The sequence below is a fragment of the Manis pentadactyla genome, chromosome 1, assembly GCF_030020395.1.
Source record: "Manis pentadactyla isolate mManPen7 chromosome 1, mManPen7.hap1, whole genome shotgun sequence".
In the NCBI taxonomy this organism is placed as follows: domain Eukaryota; kingdom Metazoa; phylum Chordata; class Mammalia; order Pholidota; family Manidae; genus Manis; species Manis pentadactyla.
The window spans coordinates 5,359,393-5,379,394 of NC_080019.1; the positions used below are offsets into that span (position 1 = coordinate 5,359,393).

At 47.6% G+C, this 20,002-nt stretch overlaps 1 protein-coding gene across 5 annotated transcripts in view; it reads right to left on the minus strand.

The window, feature by feature from the left end:
* Positions 1 to 550: 550 nt before the first annotated feature.
* The window catches only part of GATA4 (GATA binding protein 4), a 55,734-nt gene continuing 36,282 nt past the window's right edge, over positions 551 to 20,002 (minus strand). For 2 of the 5 annotated variants that reach the window (XM_036888964.2, XM_057504365.1), the window contains exons 3-7: positions 18,434 to 18,603; positions 17,305 to 17,430; positions 5,089 to 5,176; positions 3,443 to 3,591; positions 551 to 2,334 (exon numbers count right to left, since the gene is read on the minus strand). In XM_036888964.2, coding sequence (XP_036744859.2) covers positions 2,152 to 2,334; positions 3,443 to 3,591; positions 5,089 to 5,176; positions 17,305 to 17,430; positions 18,434 to 18,603 — 716 coding nt within the window. In that variant the 3' untranslated portion in view covers positions 551 to 2,151. The remainder of the gene's footprint in view (positions 2,335 to 3,442; positions 3,592 to 5,088; positions 5,177 to 17,304; positions 17,431 to 18,433; positions 18,604 to 20,002) is intronic. The other 3 variants (XR_008998442.1, XM_057504354.1, XM_057504334.1) reach the window with 3 other exon arrangements.

The following is a 20,002-nucleotide window of genomic DNA, read 5'->3' on the forward strand; positions in this document are numbered from 1 at the left end:
ATTCTGTAGCCTAAGAAGGTGAAGGTGAAGCGGATAGAGGAGTTTCATCTCCCCTCCTCCTGGTTTGGAGCATGACTGGCCCCTCTAGGGGCTCGTTTGGATCAAAAGTTAAAGCAGCGGAAGACGGCAGGCCCAGCTCAGGGCCTTAAGGCGGGTGGGCAGGAGGGTTCAGTGCCGCAGCTCTGCCTCAGGCGCCAGCCCCTGGTGTCCCCAGGCGAGCTCTAAAATAGCCCCCTTCCTTGGTGGCAAGTGTTGGGCCATAGGAGCTGTACTTAATGGCTCTCTTCCAGGAAACCAAGACCTTCAGGTTACCTGTCAAGGTGGCAAACTAGCCAAGCGCAGGGCCAGCGTGAGTGTTCTTTTCACGAGCCCCCGTCACAAGCAGAGAGTCCTGGCCAGCTGCCAAAAATGACGGAGGGGAGCAAGTGATGTTGGATGCAGCCTGTGAGCGGCTGGGTGACGGACGGCAGGCCTCTGGCTCCAACGCCTTGCAGGGTCAGCAGCGAACCTCCCAGGGAAGACCTCCGAGGGAGGAGAAGAAGGGAAAGACTAGTACAGATAAATTTATTAGTTAAATACTGATTTTACAGCCATTTCACCTTAAGACAATGTTAACAGGTTCGTGGTTAGGGAAGGAATATGAGGGTGGCCTTCATGGAAGAAAGCAATATAAATGATTAAAACAGAATCTTGGTTTAGAAACATTCTCTGCTACAGCCAGGATTTTGGGGTGGGCGGCTGGGTGTTTGGGGGGAGGATGTAGTAAGGCCACAGTCAGCGACAGCTCTGTTGATGACGAGGACCAGGAAGAGGAGGTCCTTGTGAGCCCCGGCACCCTGGGCAGAAAGAGCAACACAGCCAGGAGAAGAAGGCCATTTCCAGAAAGGCACAGAGCCGGGCTCCCTTGAGGCCCTCCCTCAGCATCTTCTCTTCTTGGTTGTCGTCTTTCCATGAGTTTTGTTTTGTTGCATTTGTTTGCTTTGAATTTATGTTGCTAAATCCCTAGCTTTTTGCCTTCTGGACAAAAGATTTCTGCTGGGGAGGGGATGTGGGCACAGGCCCTCTGCACCCCTTGGACGGACTTGGCCTGCCGTCTGACCGAGAGGCACATCTCTGTGGAACAACAGCGGCGTCAGGAGATCCGAGCACAGGTGAGCCAGAGTCCATGGGAAGTCCCTGCCCCCAGAGAGTGCTGGCCCCAGCCCCGGGGACGGTGTCCACCAGACATCCCCTCCAGAAGGATCTTTAGTCCTAGATGAGTGTTTGTCCAACATGCTTTAGCAGCAGCAGTAGTTTGTTCTTACTCAGAAGCCCCTGGGTGTGACCGGGTGGAGAAAGGATCTTGGTGGGGGGCTGCTGTTCGGTTCGAACTGCCAGCACTCGTTTTGCTGGGAGGGAGACATGTTCAAGCAGGAGGCAGAGCTGCGTCACTCAGAGCAGTGGGAGGGGTTTTTATTTTTAAGGCCTTGTGTGTAGAGAGGAGCAGAGGGCTGAGGGCGTCAGCTGGGGTTAGGAGCCAGGGGAAGCCAGGGGCCAAGCTGCAGTTCTGCAGAAGCCACACTGGGGCGGGAGGGGCGGCCCCTCCTCCACCCCCAGGAAGCATTCAGCAACATGGGCGCCACACCAGAGGTTCGGGAGTCAAGATCTGGCATAGAGGGATGCGGGGTGTGCGGACCTAGGGCGTGCGTGGCAAGCCCAGGAGTGTCACGGACGCCCTGGTTCAGGCCAGAGCAGGGGCCCCAGGGCCCTGCCTCTCCACCTGCCCTCAGGCCCAGAGATGGGGAAGCCATGGACAAGCCGCCATCTCAGGCCATGGGTGGGAGACGGGGGATCCTCTTTTGTAGGGGCGGGGTGGGTGGGAACTGAGGAGGTATCTAACTCAGCCCGAGGGACTCGGGTGCGCTGCAGGGAAGGGGGGCCCCTCCCAGACCAGAAGCTGGGCTTCGCTGTCCCCAACCTTGACAAGGCATCTGACAAAATTCAACGTTTGCTTCCCCTTAACCAAATCAGCAACTTCAAGTTTCTTCCCAGCTGTTCTTCCGGAGTCATTCCCAGACAGAGCAGGCCGGCGCCCGGGAGCCCGGAGCCTCGCCTCTGCTGCCCTCCAAGTCCCAAGTCCGTGCAGGAATCTGAGGGGGGAAGGAGGTGACATTATGCGGTGATTATGTCCCCATGACTGTCAGCCAAGGCCAGGCTGTTCCAAGGGTCCTGCTTGGAGCTGGCCTGCGGCGACTGGCTCACAGAAGACGCGTAGCCTTGTGGGGAGAGCTTCAGGGCTGAGAGGACCGGGTGGATGGAGGGCCCGTGGCCGGACATCGCACTGACAGAGAACGTCTGAAAGCAGAGAGCGCAAGACGAGGTCAACGGAGTTGCTCCCGAGGGCCCAGGAGGGGAGGTCCGGGCTGGAGAGGGGAGCCCCACTATGCAGATGCCCCCCAGCCGGCTCCTACGTGCAGAAAGGGTGGGCCAGGGACCAAGCTGCACTTCTCTCTGCCTGTCCCGCCCCCCGTGCTGTGGGCCGTAAGGCGTCCGTGTTCACCAGCTGCTGCTGAGCACCGGGACCCAGCAGGTCTATAATATTCTGGTTTCTCTGCAGGCTCTGAGGGCTACATGAGACACTTCCTACGCTCTCATCATCATCAGAATCCCCGCTTTCAGGCAAGCTGTCCTCCCTGCCGGAAGGGGCTTGGGGCTGTCCTGGTTCTGCGGGACCAGCTTTTGTGCCCAAGGGTCAGAAGCTCTCAAGTATGTGCAGAGAGCAAGTCAGAGTTCACGGGAGGTGGTGACCAAGCCCGGAGCATCCTGATCCTGAGCTGGGGACCTACACAGGGGAAGGGTGGACGAGCAGGGTGTCCCTGTACAGGGAGAACGCAATGAGGCCACTGCTGGCCCCGTGTCTGGGCACAGGTATGAAGCTGGACCTGGCACAGCCCTGCATTCAGTGGCACCCCTCCCACACCCTCCTCACTACCCCCAACCAACCCACCCTGCCCTCTAGTTTCCATGCCTTCATCAATGCCAGGAGGGTCCTCCTGCCCCTCCTCCTGTTAAAATCTACCTGTCCTTCAAAACCAAGGTCAAAGCATCCCTCCCTCAGGAGACAGACTTGCCTAGAAAGCCCCTACGCCCCCTCCTGCAGCCCGCCCTGGCAGTGCCCCAGACGCACACAGTGTGACTCGGGTTGTAAGTGTGTGTCATACTGTGTGCCAGCCCCAGGCCCCCTCCTTGTCTACAAAGGTCCCAGTGTGGAGGAGCTGCCAAACATCTGCGTGTTGCAGTGCTGTGTCCAGATCACCACAGCTTCCGCAGATGTGTGGAAATGCATCCTCGTACAGCCAGCGCCCAGCCTCAGGACACCGAGCAGCTCTGGCCGGCCACCTGCCGGGCTCTGGCCGAAGCTCCTGCTCTCCGGGCAGTCCTGTCTCCCCGCCCAGTGGTGTACCTGGGACATGGAGCTGCTGTGCCCGTAGTGGGACGACAGCCCGGGCTCTGTCTTGATGGGGCGCATCTCCTCACTGCTGCTGGTGGCCACACTGCTGGAGTTACTGGAAGCAGTGCTGGCGGGCGGGAGGCTGTCACTGCCCGAGGGACCTGGAACAAGGCAGAGTCAGCACAGGGGCAGGGCCAGGGGCGGGGGCAAGCGGACCGAGGGAGGTCCTTTGGGACAGCCAGGGAGGGCCCGCGCTAATGGCTCCATTTACATTCGCTGGGGGAGAGAAGCAGGGGTCCTGCATCGGTGTAGGGCCATGGTTCCCCAGAGGGGCCAGAGGTATCAGGACTTCTAGGGAAAACAACGGGCTCACCACCCCTTACCCAACCTCTGGAGGCCATGCGCTTCAGCATTCAAAACTTGGGGGATTTTTAGAAAGGGTGAATACTGTATATTACAGAGTATCTCCAGCAAGGTCTGGGACAGCACCTCATCATTAAATACATTAATAATTCTACAGCACACAGCATGAATGTTCACACGGGAGACATAAGACTCTAGGTAGCCTCTGTTCAGATTAGGTTTTGCTGCCGAATCTTGCGCATTTCGAGTAGGGGATTGTGCGCCTGAACCGAATGCTAGCTCTCCTCGTGGCTGCAGCATGTAAGGGGGTAAAGTCACCAAGGGGAATGGCTCTGTGTCGGAAACAGTGCCGGACAAAGGCTGAGGATCCCTGGCATGAGACACTGAGAATTCGGAGTGGGCATGACTGCCAGAGGAAGGGGGGACCACTGCCGAGTGCTCCCCGCAGTGGAAAGGGGAAATTTATCTGACTTTGTCGTGCCGTAGAAGACAGACTTTCCATCAAGTCAGCTGGTTTATTTTCTCTGTGGCTGCAGCATTTCCCGTGAAATCTTTAATTTGGTAGCTAGACTGAGAGGGGAGAGCTCCTCATATGAGACATAAACCATCCTCATTCTTGATCTGCAAACTGAGAAGGCACCGTGAGTCCTGAACAGAGTATAGGACCCCAACGTGTGAAAACGTGGCTTATAATTCCACACCTACCCATTCGCAGCTGTATGCCTCAGATTAGGTCACTACCCTCTCTGAGCCTCGTTTCGCTCATTAGTAAGACAGGGATGATAATCGGGGTCTCGGGACTCTTTAAGGAGCAGGAAGGGTATTTCTGAAGGAGCTCTCTTACATGCAAAGTACTACAGGATGTGCGCTATACACTGGCCAGCAGATCAAATCTGTCGTGAACATGACTAACGGGACCCTCTCCTCCTGGATCCCAGGCAGCCAACAAAAGCGGAAAGGAACAGAGTTCTTGAGTGGCTGCAGCGCAAAAGATGGGGGTACAAATAACGCTCTTTTCTCCTCGGGCCCTCAGCCAGGTCAGCTGGCCCCTGCAGGCTTTGCACGTGGCAGCAGTCAGGCCACAACCTGAGCTGAGCCTGCTTCAGAAGTTCTCAACATGTTCCACAGAGATGTTACTTTTTCACTGGGTTATTTGTTCCATCCTGAGTTGCTGGGACTGGACAGGCCTGCTAGACCCCGGCAGCTGGGGCTGGCCCGCCTGACCAGGAGTAACTCTCACACACTCCAAGGGCTACTGAGTTATTCATATAATCACACACAGGTCTTGTCCTTACCTGCTGGTGTCTTAGATTTATTAAGGTTCTTGGGCTTCCGTTTTCTGGTTTGAATCCCTTCTTTCCGCATTGCAAGGGGCCTGGGGACCTAGAGGGTCACACGTCAATTTGTATGATTTTCCATTTATAAGTGATCTGCGGCAGCATTTAACGTACACACACACCGTTAGAAGGCAATATCTAAGCAATTCCTCTACACACCTCAGGGCTAAGACTATGCGCATCAGCCCCTGGAACAACTCCTGCTGAGAAAGAAATCAATTCTATTTTAAAAACATATGGAGGAGGGGCGGAAGATGGCCGCGTGAGTAGAGCAGCGGAAATCTCCCAAAACCACATATATCTATGAAAATATAACAAAGACAACTCTTCCTAGAATAAAGACCAGAGGACACAGGACAATATCCAGACCACATCCGCACCTGAGAGAACCCAGCGCCTCGCGAAGGGGGTAAGATACAAGCCCCGGCCCAGCGGGAGCCGAGCGCCCCTCCCCCCAACTCCCGGCGGGAGAAGAGCAGGCAGAGCGGGAGGGAGACGGAGCCCAGGGCTGCCGAACACCCAGCCCCAGCCATCCGGGCCAGAGTGCAGGGCCCTCGATACTGGGAAAACAGGGCAGCAAGAACAGTGAGCAGGCACTGGAGGCTGGGCGACAGAGGGCATAAGAAAAGCGCGCGACCATTTTTTTTTTTTTTTTGCTTTTTTGCTGTTTTGTTTTGGCGAGCGCTTTTTGGAAGTCTTAAAGGGATAGGGACCCCAATACTAGGGAAACAGGGCAGCAAGACGGACCGGTGAGCAGAGGCCTGAGGCTGGCACCGGAGAATAAAGAAAAACGAACGACCACCTTTTTTTTTAATTAAAAACTTTTTTTTTTTTTTAATTAAAAAAATTTTTTTTTCTTTTTTTTTTGGTGGGCGTTGTTTTGTTTTGGCGGGTGCTTTTTGGAAGTCTTAAAGGGGCAGGGCGGGTCACTTAATCCAGAGGTAGGGAATCCGGGATCTCTGGGCACCCTAACCCCTGGGCTGCAGGGAGCAGGGAGGCCCCTTACGGAGATAAATAGCCTCCCAGCCGCTCCTGCTCCAACGCGACTCCACCATTTTGGAGCAGCTGCCCGAGCCAGGCCACGCCCACAGCAACAGCGGAGATTAACTCCATAGCAGCCGGGCAGGAAGCAGAAACCCTGTCTGCGCGCAGCTGCGCAGCACAAGCCACTAGAGGCCGCTGTTCTCCCAGGAGAGGAGGGCCACAAACCAACAAGAAAGGAAGTCCTTCCAGCCGTCACTCGTCCCAGTTCTGCAAACTATTCCTATCACCATGAAAAGGCAAAGCTACAGGCAGACAAAGATCACAGAGACAACACCAGAGAAGGAGACAGACCTAACCAGTCTTCCTGAAAAAGAATTCAAAATAAGAATCATAAACATGCTGACAGAGATGCAGAGAAATACGCGAGAGAAATGGGATAAAGTCCGGAGGGAGATCACAGATGCCAGAAAGGAGATCGCAGAAATGAAACAAACTCTGGAAGGGTTTATAAGCAGAATGGATAGAATGCAAGAGGCCATTGATGGAATTGAAATCAGAGAACAGGAACGCATAGAAGCTGACATAGAGAGAGACAAAAGGATCTCCAGGAATGAAACAATATTAAGAGAACTGTGTGACCAATCCAAAAGGAACGATATCTGTATTATAGGGGTCCCAGAAGAAGAAGAGAGAGGAAAAGAGATGGAAAGTATCTTGGAAGAAATAATTGCTGAAAACTTCCCCACACTGGGGGAGGAAGTAATCGAACAGACCACGGAAATACACAGAACTCCCAACAGAAAGGATCCAAGAAGGGCAACACCAAGACACATAATAATTAAAATGGCAAAGATCAAGGACAAGGAAAGAGTGTTAAAGGCAGCTAGAGAGAAAAAGGTCACCTATAAAGGGAAACCCATCAGGCTAACGTCAGATTTCTCAACAGAAACCCTACAGGCCAGAAGAGAATGGCATGATATATTTAATACAATGAAACAGAAGGGCCTTGAACCAAGGATACTGTATCCAGCACGACTATCATTCAAATATGACGGTGGGATTAAACAATTCCCAGACAAACAAAAGCTGAGGGAATTTGCTTTCCACAAACCACCTCTACAGGACATCTTACAGGGACTGCTCTAGATGGGAGCACTCCTAGAAAGAGCACAGCACAAAACACCCAACATATGAAGAATCGAGGAGGAGGAACAAGAAGGGAGAGAAGAAAAGAATCTCCAGATAGTGTATATAAAAGCTCAATAAGCGAGCTAAGTTAGGCAGTAAGATACTAAAGAGGCTAACCTTGAACCTTTGGTAACCACGAATTTAAAGCCTGCAATGGCAATAAGTACATATCTTTCAATAGTCACCCTAAATGTTAATGGGTTGAATGCACCAATCAAAAGACACAGAGTAACAGACTGGATAAAAAAGCAAGACCCATCTATATGCTGCTTACAAGAAACTCACCTCAAACCCAAAGACATGTACAGACTAAAAGTCAAGGGATGGAAAAACATATTTCAAGCAAACAACAGTGAGAAGAAAGCAGGGGTTGCAGTACTAATATCAGACAAAATAGACTTCAAAACAAAGAAAGTAACAAGAGATAAAGAAGGACACTACATAATGATAAAGGGCTCAGTCAAACAAGAGGATATAACCATTCTAAATATATATGCACCCAACACAGGAGCACCAGCATATGTGAAACAAATACTAACAGAACTAAAGGGGGATATAGACTGCAACGCATTCATTCTAGGAGACTTCAACACACCACTCACCCCAAAGGATAGATCCACTGGGCAGAAAATAAGTAAGGACACGGAAGCACTGAACAACACAGTAGAGCAGATGGACCTAATAGACATCTATAGAACTCTACATCCAAAAGCAGCGGGATATACATTCTTCTCAAGTGCACATGGAACATTCTCCAGAATAGACCACATACTAGGCCACAAAAAGAGCCTCAGAAAATTCCAAAAGATTGAAATCCTACCAACCAACTTTTCAGACCACAAAGGCATAAAACTAGAAATAAACTGTACAAAGAAAGCAAAGAGGCTCACGAACACATGGAGGCTTAACAACACGCTCCTAAATAATCAATGGATCAATGACCAAATCAAAATGGAGATCCAGCAATATATGGAAACAAATGACAACAACAACACTAAGCCCCAACTTCTGTGGGACACAGCAAAAGCAGTCTTAAGAGGAAAGTATATAGCAATCCAAGCATATTTAAAAAAGGAAGAGCAATCCCAAATGAATGGTCTAATGTCACAATTATCGAAATTGGAAAAAGAAGAACAGATGAGGCGTAAGGTCAGCAGAAGGAGGGACATAATAAAGATCAGAGAAGAAATAAATAAAATTGAGAAGAATAAAACAATAGCAAAAATCAATGAAACCAAGAGCTGGTTCTTCGAGAAAATAAACAAAATAGATAAGCCTCTAGCCAGACTTATTAAGAAGAAAAGAGAGTCAACACAAATCAACAGTATCAGAAACGAGAAAGGAAAAATCACGACGGACCCCACGGAAATGCAAAGAATTATTGGAGAATACTATGAAAACCTATATGCTAACAAGCTGGGAAACCTAGGAGAAATGGACAACTTCCTAGAAAAATATAACCTTCCAAGATTGACCCAGGAAGAAACAGAAAATCTAAACAGACCAATTACCAGCAACGAAATTGAAGAGGTAATCAAAAAACTACCAAAGAACAAAACCCCCGGGCCAGATGGATTTACCTCGGAATTTTATCAGACATACAGGGAAGACATAATACCCATTCTCCTTAAGGTTTTCCAAAAAATAGAGGAGGAGGGGATACTCCCAAACTCATTCTATGAAGCTAACATCACCCTAATACCAAAACAAGGCAAAGACCCCACCAAAAAAGAAAACTACAGACCAATATCCCTGATGAACGTAGATGCAAAAATACTCAACAAAATATTAGCAAACCGAATTCAAAAATACATCAAAAGGATCATACACCATGACCAAGTGGGATTCATTCCAGGGATGCAAGGATGGTACAACATTCGAAAGTCCATCAACATCATCCACCACATCAACAAAAAGAAAGACAAAAACCACATGATCATCTCCATAGATGCTGAAAAAGCATTTGACAAAGTTCAACATCCATTCATGTTAAAAACTCTCAGCAAAATGGGAATAGAGGGCAAGTACCTCAACATAATAAAGGCCATCTATGATAAACCCACAGCCAACATTATATTGAACAGCGAGAAGCTGAAAGCATTTCCTCTGAGATCGGGAACTAGACAGGGATGCCCACTCTCTCCACTGTTATTTAACATAGTACTGGAGGTCCTAGCCACGGCAATCAGACAAAATAAAGAAATACAAGGAATCCAGATTGGTAAAGAAGAAGTTAAACTGTCACTATTTGCAGATGACATGATACTGTACATAAAAAACCCTAAAGACTCCACCCCAAAACTACTAGAACTGATATCGGAATACAGCAAAGTTGCAGGATACAAAATCAACACACAGAAATCTGTGGCTTTCCTATATACTAACAATGAACCAACAGAGAGAGAAATCAGGAAAACAACTCCATTCACAATTGCATCAAAAAAAATAAAATACCTAGGAATAAACCTAACCAAAGAAGTGAAAGACTTATACTCTGAAAACTACAAGTCACTCTTAAGAGAAATTAAAGGGGACACTAACAGATGGAAACTCATCCCATGCTCGTGGCTAGGAAGAATTAATATCGTTAAAATGGCCATCCTGCCCAAAGCAATATACAGATTTGATGCAATCCCTATGAAACTACCAGCAACATTCTTCAATGAACTGGAACAAATAATTCAAAAATTCATATGGAAACACCAAAGACCCCGAATAGCCAAAGCAATCCTGAGAAAGAAGAATAAAGTAGGGGGGATCTCACTCCCCAACTTCAAGCTCTACTATAAAGCCATAGTAATCAAGACAATTTGGTACTGGCACAAGAGCAGAGCCACAGACCAATGGAACAGACTAGAGAATCCAGACATTAACCCAGACATATATGGTCAATTAATATTTGATAAAGGAGCCATGGACATACAATGGCAAAATGACAGTCTCTTCAACAGATGGTGCTGGCAAAACTGGACAGCTACATGTAGGAGAATGAAACTGGACCATTGTCTAACCCCATATACAAAAGTAAACTCAAAATGGATCAAAGACCTGAATGTAAGCCATGAAACCATTAAACTCCTGGAAGAAAACATAGGCGAAAACCTCTTAGACATAAACATGAGTGACCTCTTCTTGAACATATCTCCCCGGGCAAGGAAAACAACAGCAAAAATGAGTAAGTGGGACTATATTAAGCTGAAAAGCTTCTGTACAGCAAAAGACACCATCAATAGAACAAGAAGGATCCCTACAGTATGGGAGAATATATTTGAAAATGACACATCCGATAAAGGCTTGACGTCCAGAATATATAAGGAGCTCTCACGCCTCAACAAACAAAAAACAAATAACCCAATTAAAAAATGGGCAGAGGAACTGAACAGACAGTTCTCCAAAAAAGAAATACAGATGGCCAACAGACACATGAAAAGATGCTCCACATCGCTAATTATCAGAGAAATGCAAATTAAAACTACAATGAGGTATCACCTCACACCAGTAAGGATGGCTGCCATCCAAAAGACAAACAACAACAAATGTTGGCGAGGCTGTGGAGAAAGGGGAACCCTCCTACACTGCTGGTGGGAATGTAAGTTAGTTCAACCATTGTGGAAAGCAGTATGGAGGTATATCAAAATGCTCAAAACAGACTTACCATTTGACCCAGGAATTCCACTCCTAGGAATTTACCCTAAGAACGCAGCAATCAAGTTTGAGAAAGACAGATGCACCCCTATGTTTATTGCAGCACTATTTACAATAGCCAAGAATTGGAAGCAACCTAAATGTCCATCAATAGATGAATGGATAAAGAAGATGTGGTACATATACACAATGGAATACTACTCAGCCATAAGAAAAGGGCAAATCCAATCATTTGCAGCAACATGGATGGAGCTGGAGGGTATTATGCTCAGTGAAACAAGCCAAGTGGAGAAAGAGAAATACCAAATGATTTCACTTATCTGTGGAATATAAGAACAAAGGAAAAACTGAAGGAACAAAACAGCACCAGAATCACAGAACTCAACAATGGACTAACAGGTACCAAAGGGAAAGGGACTGGGGAGGATGGGTGGGTAGGGAAGGATAAGGGGGGGGAGAAGTAATGGGTTTTAAGATTAGCATGCATGGGGGGGTAGGAGAAAAGGGAGGGCTGTACAACACAGAGAAGGCAAGTAGTGATTCTACAACATTTTGCTATGCTGATGGACAGTGACTGTAAAGGGGTTTATAGGGGAGACCTGGTATAGGGGAGAGCCTAGTAAACATAATATTCGTCATGTAAGTGTAGATTAGTGATACCAAAAAAAAAAAAAAGGGCAGTTCCTGTGTGGTAACCTCCAACGAGTTCTACACAAGGGTATAAAGGGCATATAAAAGTGTAGGCAAAGGGTCTGTTTGTGTTTATACAGAAGATCAAAGCCTAATTGGGCTACCCCGAAAATGAACTAAGATACGATATGAAAAAGAACTTCCAACATCTGCACTCTCTGGAAGACTCATGCCAGAAGATGATCATCAAAAAACCCTAACAAAGATCCACGCACTGCTACAGCTGTAGATGCACTCATCCCACCAGTTCCTGGACCTGCCATGGGAATGAAGAAGGAGATAGCTAAGCTGGCCTGTGCATACAGTAAAACAACAAATTTGACTGGATCTGTACTGTTGGAACTCAACCAAGAATTTGGAGAAGTGCAAATTGTAGCGCTCCAAACTCTTACAACTACAGACTATTTACTGTTAAAAGAACATATGGCATGTGAACAGTCCCCAGGAATGGGTTGTTTTAATTTGTCTGATTTCTCTCAGACTGTTCAAGTTCAGTTGGACAATATCCACCATATCATAGATAAGTTTTCACAAATGCCTAAGGTGCCTAACTGGTTTTCTTGGTTTCACTGGAGATGGCTGGTAATTACAGATATGCTTTGGTTATGTAACTATACTCCTATTATGTTAATGTGTGTGTGCAATTTAAGTAGTAGCTTAAAACCTATATATGCTGAAGTTACTCTACAAGAAGATTTGTCAAAGAAATAATCAATCTTCCCATGTTTTCTTCCGCCTGCTACTTCTATAGCTTTTCTTCTTTCTTCCTAATTACAACCCTTAAATAGAATTCGTGCCTCATATCAAATTTACCGAGTATCATAACTCCTCCAAGTGGTAAAAGATACCTCAAGACAAATGCTGGGCATAGAAGCCACAGGGCATAAATATGCAAAGAAGTAAAAAGCTAACCTTTTCAAACAATAAGGCTTCCCTCTCACTTACCAACTTCACATTTCCCTGTATGGCCCCGGAAGATGACTGGTTAGCCAGAGACGGGTAAGATTCCTCAAGGGAGGAACAACCTAAGACAGGCACAGTCGCAGGGGGGCCATCAGGTGAGAAATTGGGGATCAACAGAGGTGAGGCTTAGAACCTCACCCCCCCTGTTCTGAGAGAAATCTTCTGCATACGTGGATGTTTTATTGCCCTTGTCTAGCTTGGATTAACACATAGTCTACAGGCACACACCTGATCATCTACATTTGCTCTCTTACAACACTAAACTATGTTTTCTACCTTTATCTTGTATCTACCTACCACTTCAGCATTTTATTAAAAATAATAATAATAAAGAGAGAAATGTGGTATCCACATATAAATCAAGTATAAAAACCAAATGAGTATTCATATTTGAACTGTTTAGAGTTCATAATGCATGAGCAAAACCGAAAGTTTCTGTGATGACTGCCCTTGTACTGTTCACTATGTAACTTATTCATTATGTAAGAATTTGTTCTACATGTAAGAACTTGTTTGTTATGCCTCAGAAGATTGGAGACTGACGAAAATTAGGCTTGGGGTGGATTAATGATTGTGCATTGAGCACTGACTCCCCTATACAGAATTTTATTGTCGTTAACAACCATTTGATCAATAAATATGAGAGATGCCCTCACAAAAAAAAAAAGGACAGACTTCCAATGGTAAAATAAATAAGTAACCGGGATGTAATGTATAGCATAAGGAATATAGTCAAGATATTGTAACAGCTTGGTAGGGTGATAGCTGGAACCTAGAATTATGTATATAAATGTTCTACCACTGTGTTGTACACTTGAAACTAATGTAATGTAATACTGTGCGTCAACTACCCTTCAATAAAAAAATAATTATTAAAAAAAAAAAAACATATGGAGCACCTAGATTACATGCTGGGTATCAAACTAGACTGGAGAAACAGGCTCAAAGACACCATTTCTTCCCTCCAGAAGTTTGTAGTTTAGTAAGAAAACAAATAGAAAATAACCAGACTCATAGGTGATGTGGGAGAACAGAGCAGAAAAACTAAATTCTGTCCTGGGTTGAGGAAAAGGGGAAGTGACATAGGAGCCTATCAAGGAAGGCTTCACTGCGGAGGTGATCTCTCAGTAGTGGGAGGTTGCCAAGAAGATGAGGGGCAGGCATTTCAGGCAGCAGGGACAGTATGTGCAGAACCCTTTAATTTTTCAGCCACCCCAGGACAGTGTGACACTGAAACAGGGGTACCATTAATAATTATGCCAAGAAAAATAGGCATAAACTGGGACAGTCCCAGTGAGCTGAGGCATAAACTCATTCTACGTAGAGCAGCTCTGCTCTGCTCTGCACTCATCTGGCTGGAGCAAACGGTGGTGTGTTCCTGGGTGTGGGGAGCAGCAGGTGGCTGTGTTGGGAAGGCAGTGATCTGACGTAAACTGTCCGTGGACAATACTTTTATCACATTTGACTTCTCACAAATATGCAGCGACTCAGGCATCCTGCTCCCGAGCCATTCACAGAAGCCTGAACGAGGGTCCAGCAGCAGGCCTGGTGGGCCGTCTCTGTGGGATGTTTGAATATGGTGCCTTCCCATGGGCTCTTTCTTTAAGGCAGGCCAGCCAAATTTTTCAGCCCCTGGTCTACGCTTGTCTATGATACAGGACCCGTAAAGGCCATACTGCAAATATTGAAAGAAAAGCAACGACCACTTCAGAGTGTGAGCAGGGTGGTTAAGGCAGAAGTGCACCGTCCTATGTGAACTGGGACTTGTCCCCTAGCCCCGCCGGAGGCAGAGGAGAGGCAATCCCACCTTTGGAGGAGAGTGTCCTCCCCTTCCTTAGCCTCTCCCCTCCCTTGGGCCCTCTTAAAGCCCATCCTGACTTCTAAAGAATCTTGACCTCATGTGATCTTCACTTAAAAAAAAATTATGGTAAAATATAACAAGATTTACCATCTTAATTTCTAAGATTCAGCTCAGTGGTGTTAAGGACATTCACACGCTGTGCGACCACCACTACCATCCATCTCTAGCATGCTTCCTTTTGCAAAACTGAACACCATCCCTGCCAACCACTGATTCCCCATTTCCTCTCCCCCTGGTGACCCACATTCTGCTTTCTCGTTTACGAGTGTGACTGCTCTAGGGCCTCATGTAGGTAGAACCACGTAGTGTCTCTCCTTTTGTGTCACTTAGCATAATGTCCTCAAGGGTCACCCATGTTGCCTCATGGGTCAGAATTCCCTTCCTTTTTAAGGCTGAATAATATCCCACTGAATGCGCACGCCACATTTTGCTTATTCATCTCCATCAGGGGATATTTGGGTGGCTTCCCCTTTTTAGCTATTGTGAAGGATGCTGCTATGAACACGGGTGTACAGATATCCAGTTGAGAACCCCCTCCCACCTTACAGTTCTTTTTAGATACATACCCTGAAGTGAGAAGGCTGAATCCTATTGTAATTCTATTTTTAATTTTTGGAGGGCACAATCCTTTTAATACTGTATAATATTCCTTTATCAGTTTCTTCTACTATTTGAAGAACAATACGTTTCTTTAACCATTTTCCTTTGGAAAGCTTTTTTCTCCATTTTCACTATTATAGTGATTCAGCAAAATCCTTGTGTATACTTCTTTGCAGAAAGAAATGTATTTCCTTAAGAATGTTCTTAACTGTATTTTTGGCTGTTTTTCTTTTTTTAGCTCATTATAACAAGAAAACATGAAAAGATTCATGAGATTCAGTTAATACTAACCCCGCACCCACTACATCAATCCTGCCCCCATGAGGCAACTGGAGGAACAGCCTCTTATGTTTTTTATATTTAAAAGTCTTAAACACATGTACACATTCTTGTATACATCCAGCCAGCCATCTAGCTCTGTGTGTGTGTTTAATGCATCCTTACCCCGTGGTGTGGGGTTGTACTATGTGTATGACTTTGCAATGTACCTTTTTGTTCCTCCAAATCAAGATACATGGCTCTAACTTAGAATTTTTAAGTTTCTGCACAGTACTCCACATTATAGTATGTGCTATGATTCATCCAACCATTCCTTTAAGAGGCATTTTCAGTTTTGCTACGATAAACACTGCAGCAGTAAACAGTTCAAACACCATTACTGATTATTTTACTGTCTTATAGGCTGGTTTCCCAGAAGAACTGCTGCGAGATAAAAAAGCATGTGCACTTGTATCCTTAAATAGTACTGCAAGGTTCATTTCCTGAAAGGTTATTTGCAGTAATTTGCATACAAAGCACCAGTATATGAGAGTATCTATTTCCCCAAATCTATACCAGCACTAGGTATTAACACATTTTAATCGTTGCCAAATATATGGGCAGAACAGAAAATCTGAAGGCTGCGTTTACATTCTTCTGGTTTCAGTGAGGCCTGCCATCTCTGCACACGTCCAGTGCCTGTCTGGGCTTCTGCTGTCAGTCAACTGTTCTTATCTTTTGCCCCTTTTAGGGAGGAGGGTAAAGACTGTCCTTTTCTTTTTATGCTATAGGCTCTCTTTGTTTTTGTTTTGCTTGTTTTGTTTTAGTTTTAACTTTTATTTGAACAAGGAAGACTTGCACATAGGACCATTCTAAAAGGTACAAAGAGGACACACAGTACCCTCGTTGGAAGGAAAAACTACCCTTCCCACCATCTTGTCCCTTTCCCTAGAGGCAGCCTGCGCTACTAGTTCCCCAGCCAACTGGTTTTTATTTTTAACCACGATATAGTGGAGATTGTTCCAAATCGGAACATTAAGAGCTTTGTGGAAGCTCTCTGGAGTCTGGAAATACTAACTCTTTTTCTGATATATGTGTATACTGGTTCTTACTTTTCTTAGTTATCTTTTTTCACACACTCATATTAAATGTCATACAACCAAATATTTCTAACTTTTCTTCTATGGCTTAAGAGTTTTGGAAACTTGCCTAAGAAGTTCTCCTCCAATCTCCAAGGTTATACAGATATTCTTCTCCTACATTTTCTTCTAGTGTTCTCATTGTCCCTATTTAAACATGTTTTACACTCCATGTCTTCAATTTACCCAAGTTTATTTGTGCCTTTGGTATGAGGTGGAGGTGAAGCTTGGCTTGTGTTTTCCAGATTGTGTAAATAATTAGGTTTATGCAAGCATCCTTTATCTACTGAATTGTTACCTTTGTTATACATCACACTACTGTACACAGACAATTTCTGAGTCTCATCTGCAAAATGAGAATTAGCCAATGTTACAGATAGAAGTGGCCAGCAATGTTTCTGCTATGGTCTGAATGCGTCCCCCCAAAATCCATATGCTGTAAACCTAAGCCCAAGGCGATGGCATTAGGAGGTGATTAGGTCATGGGGATGACCTCGTGAATTGATTAGGGCCCTTGTTAAAGAGACTCCAGAGAGCTCCCTCACCTCACCCCGTCCGCCCTGGGAGGACCCATGAGAAGGGCCCCTCTCCTGACCGTGCTGGAACCCCGATCCGGTGCTTCCTGCCTCTAGAAATGAGGAAATCAATGTCCATTGCTTAGAAGCCACCCAGTCTGTGGTGCTGTTACAGCCCGGAGGGAATGGGACGGCGAGGTCCCTTCCAAACCTACGCATCCGCGTTAAGGACAAACGAGGCGGAGTGGGGGGGCAGGAAGAGGAAGGCCCCGGGCCCCGGGAGGAGCGTGGACGCAGGCCCGGGCGCGGGGCCGCGCGGCCGCCGACTTACGCCGTGGAGCTTCATGTAGAGGCCGCAGGCGTTGCACACGGGCTCGCCCTCGGCGTTGCGGCGCCACAGCGTGGTGGTGGTGGTCTGGCAGTTGGCGCAGGAGAGGCCCACTCGGCGGGAGGCGGACTGCAACACAGGACACGAAACCTTCAGGCCCAGGGCAGAGGCTGCGGGCGCCTCCCGGGCGGCGGGCGGCCCTGAGCACCCACCCCGTGAGAACCTGGGGGCGGCCACGGCGCCAGGCTCTCCCTCCACCGACACCCCACTCCAGGGGCGAGGGGGCAACGAGAACCAGGGCTCTGCCCCAGAGGGAGCGTGAACCCTAGTCCTGACTGTGGCACTAGGGGCATCATTAGCGGTGCGAAAATGTCCCACAAAAAGCCCAGCGAACTCTGGGCTCTGTAGGCAGAAAAGCTTCTCCCAGAAATAGAATTCATGTGGGCTAGGAAATGCTGCGTCCACATGGCATCACAGCCTGGGTGTGCCTTGGGAACCCCAGAAGGAGAAGTTCGGGGTGTATCCCCTGTGCCTGCCGCTCCCTAACACAGGTGAACGCTTGTTAGTGTCGGTCAAAGTCCAGTTACAGTAGGTGAGATGGGAGAACCCCGAGCCTAAGCCTCAGCCCCCCCGCCCGGGCCGACACGCACTGCTTCAGGCCCCTGGGCGTCCGGTCTTGCTGACTGAGCGACTGAGCACAGGGGAAGAGCCGACCTCCCTCGGGGACCACATGCACGCAGGAGACCTACGTCACTGGATGGGGAACTAGGAGGCCTGGACTTCGTTCCTGAGCAGGGTCTCGGGGTCTGTGTGACTGCAGGCAAGGCACTCGCTGTCCTGAGCCCCACTTTTCACCTCTGCATAGTTAAGGGGCTGCACTGGGTGCCCTGGAACATCCCTGCAGCTCCCGCTAACTGTCCAGGTGTGAGAGATGATCGTGTTGCCCTCCCCCCACCCCGCCACCCAAGCCCTCCACCTGCGCCCTCATTCAGAGGTGATCGGAAGTCAACGTTCAGCACCAGGGGATTCCCGCCAAGGCGGGGGGAGCCCTGAAGCCAAGCGCAAGAGGAGGAGAGGAGGAGCGCCCCACCCCACCCGGGCTGCTGGACTCGGCAGTGGGGCCCCCGCTTACCAGCCGGCGCTGGGGCTTGATGAGGGGCCGGTTGATGCCGTTCATCTTGTGGTAGAGGCCGCAGGCGTTGCACAGGTAGTGCCCGGTGCCGTCGCGCCGCCAGAGCGGGGTGGACATGGCCCCGCAGTTGACACACTCTCTGCCTTCTGAGAAGTCATCGAACATGTCTACTGGGTGGGAGGTAATGCGGACCATTAGTTCTTTGGTTAAGGCCAGGAACCTTCCGTGGGAGAATCTGGGGACCAAAGGAAGAAGCCCTTCCATTGCAAGGAGTGCCGTGGACCACCCTGACCGCCTGCTCCTCCTCACTCTGACCCCAGCCCCTGGGGGCCGGCTCAGGGGACTGTCGTGGGAAAGGGACATGGAACTTCCTGGCATCCCAGACCCAGCTGGGCCCTTGCTGGTCATGAGAAAAGGAAGGGAGTTGAGCAGCCGCCACCAGCAGCCTGGCTTTTTGTCCCTCTCTCTCCTTCATAGCCTGTGGCCCTCAAGTTCTCACCTGAGTTCCACTCAGACCTTGTTTCTCTCCTTTTGTTTCCCTTTCAATCAAAATATAATAAATATTTATACCTTGAGAAAATTTAAAAACACCAAAATATGTAAAGAAACTGTAAACCCTACATAATCCTTTAACCCAAAGGTCATGGGTGTTTTTAACATTCTGTTCTGTTATATCCTTTGCATTACTTAATGTCATTGACATATATTTTTGCCTAGTCAAGGTCAGGCTATATTAATTTTGAGCCTCTTTTTCACTTAATACCAAAGCATTTTCCCACATTAAAAATTCTTCATAAATTCATTTAGTGCAGTATTGTCTCTCACCCCATAAATGTGCCAACCCCTAACCATTATCCCTGCACTTTCACTTAATCATCACACAGTCTCTGATTTTTGTTTTGCAAGTACTGCTCATTTTGCACACGATCTTAGCCCTTCTGGTTGTCAGGATTCTCTCTCGGAGGTGGGATTACTGAGCCAAAAGGGACTACATGTTTTAAAGGTTTTGAAATTTTCAAATGGCCCTGCAAAAATAACAATAATTCATTTTTCTCATTTCAGGTTATCTGCACGTTATGCTGTATCAAAGTCTGACATTTTTTCTTGCCTACTCGTACATAAAACAAAGGTGGGTTATCGTGAGCAACAGCGACTGAGGGCTGATCACACTCCCAGGAAAGCTGCCTCACTGCCTCCTGCACTGAGCGTATGCCCGCCCGCCCCCTCGCATCTACAGAATGTTACAGTTTACACATTCCACTGCGTTCATTTCGGTAGCCCTGGTGAGATAGGTTGCGCCGGTTTTCCTATTCCCTGTGATCTACATAAAGCCTGGCTCAGAACTTCCAGAAGTCTCTCTGACTCACATTCTGAAAAAAAACTGTATATCCTTCCCAAATTTTCTGTCCCTAAATACAGCTATTCTGGTGTCCAGACTGTTCTTGTCCGCCCACCCGGGGCAAGAGTGAATTCTTCTCCAGTGAAGTGGGGAGGGAACCGGAGGGGCGGGTTCTGAAGCCCTGTCCGTCCATCAGGACCTAGCCCTGGGGTTAAGGGCCCTCCTTCGGC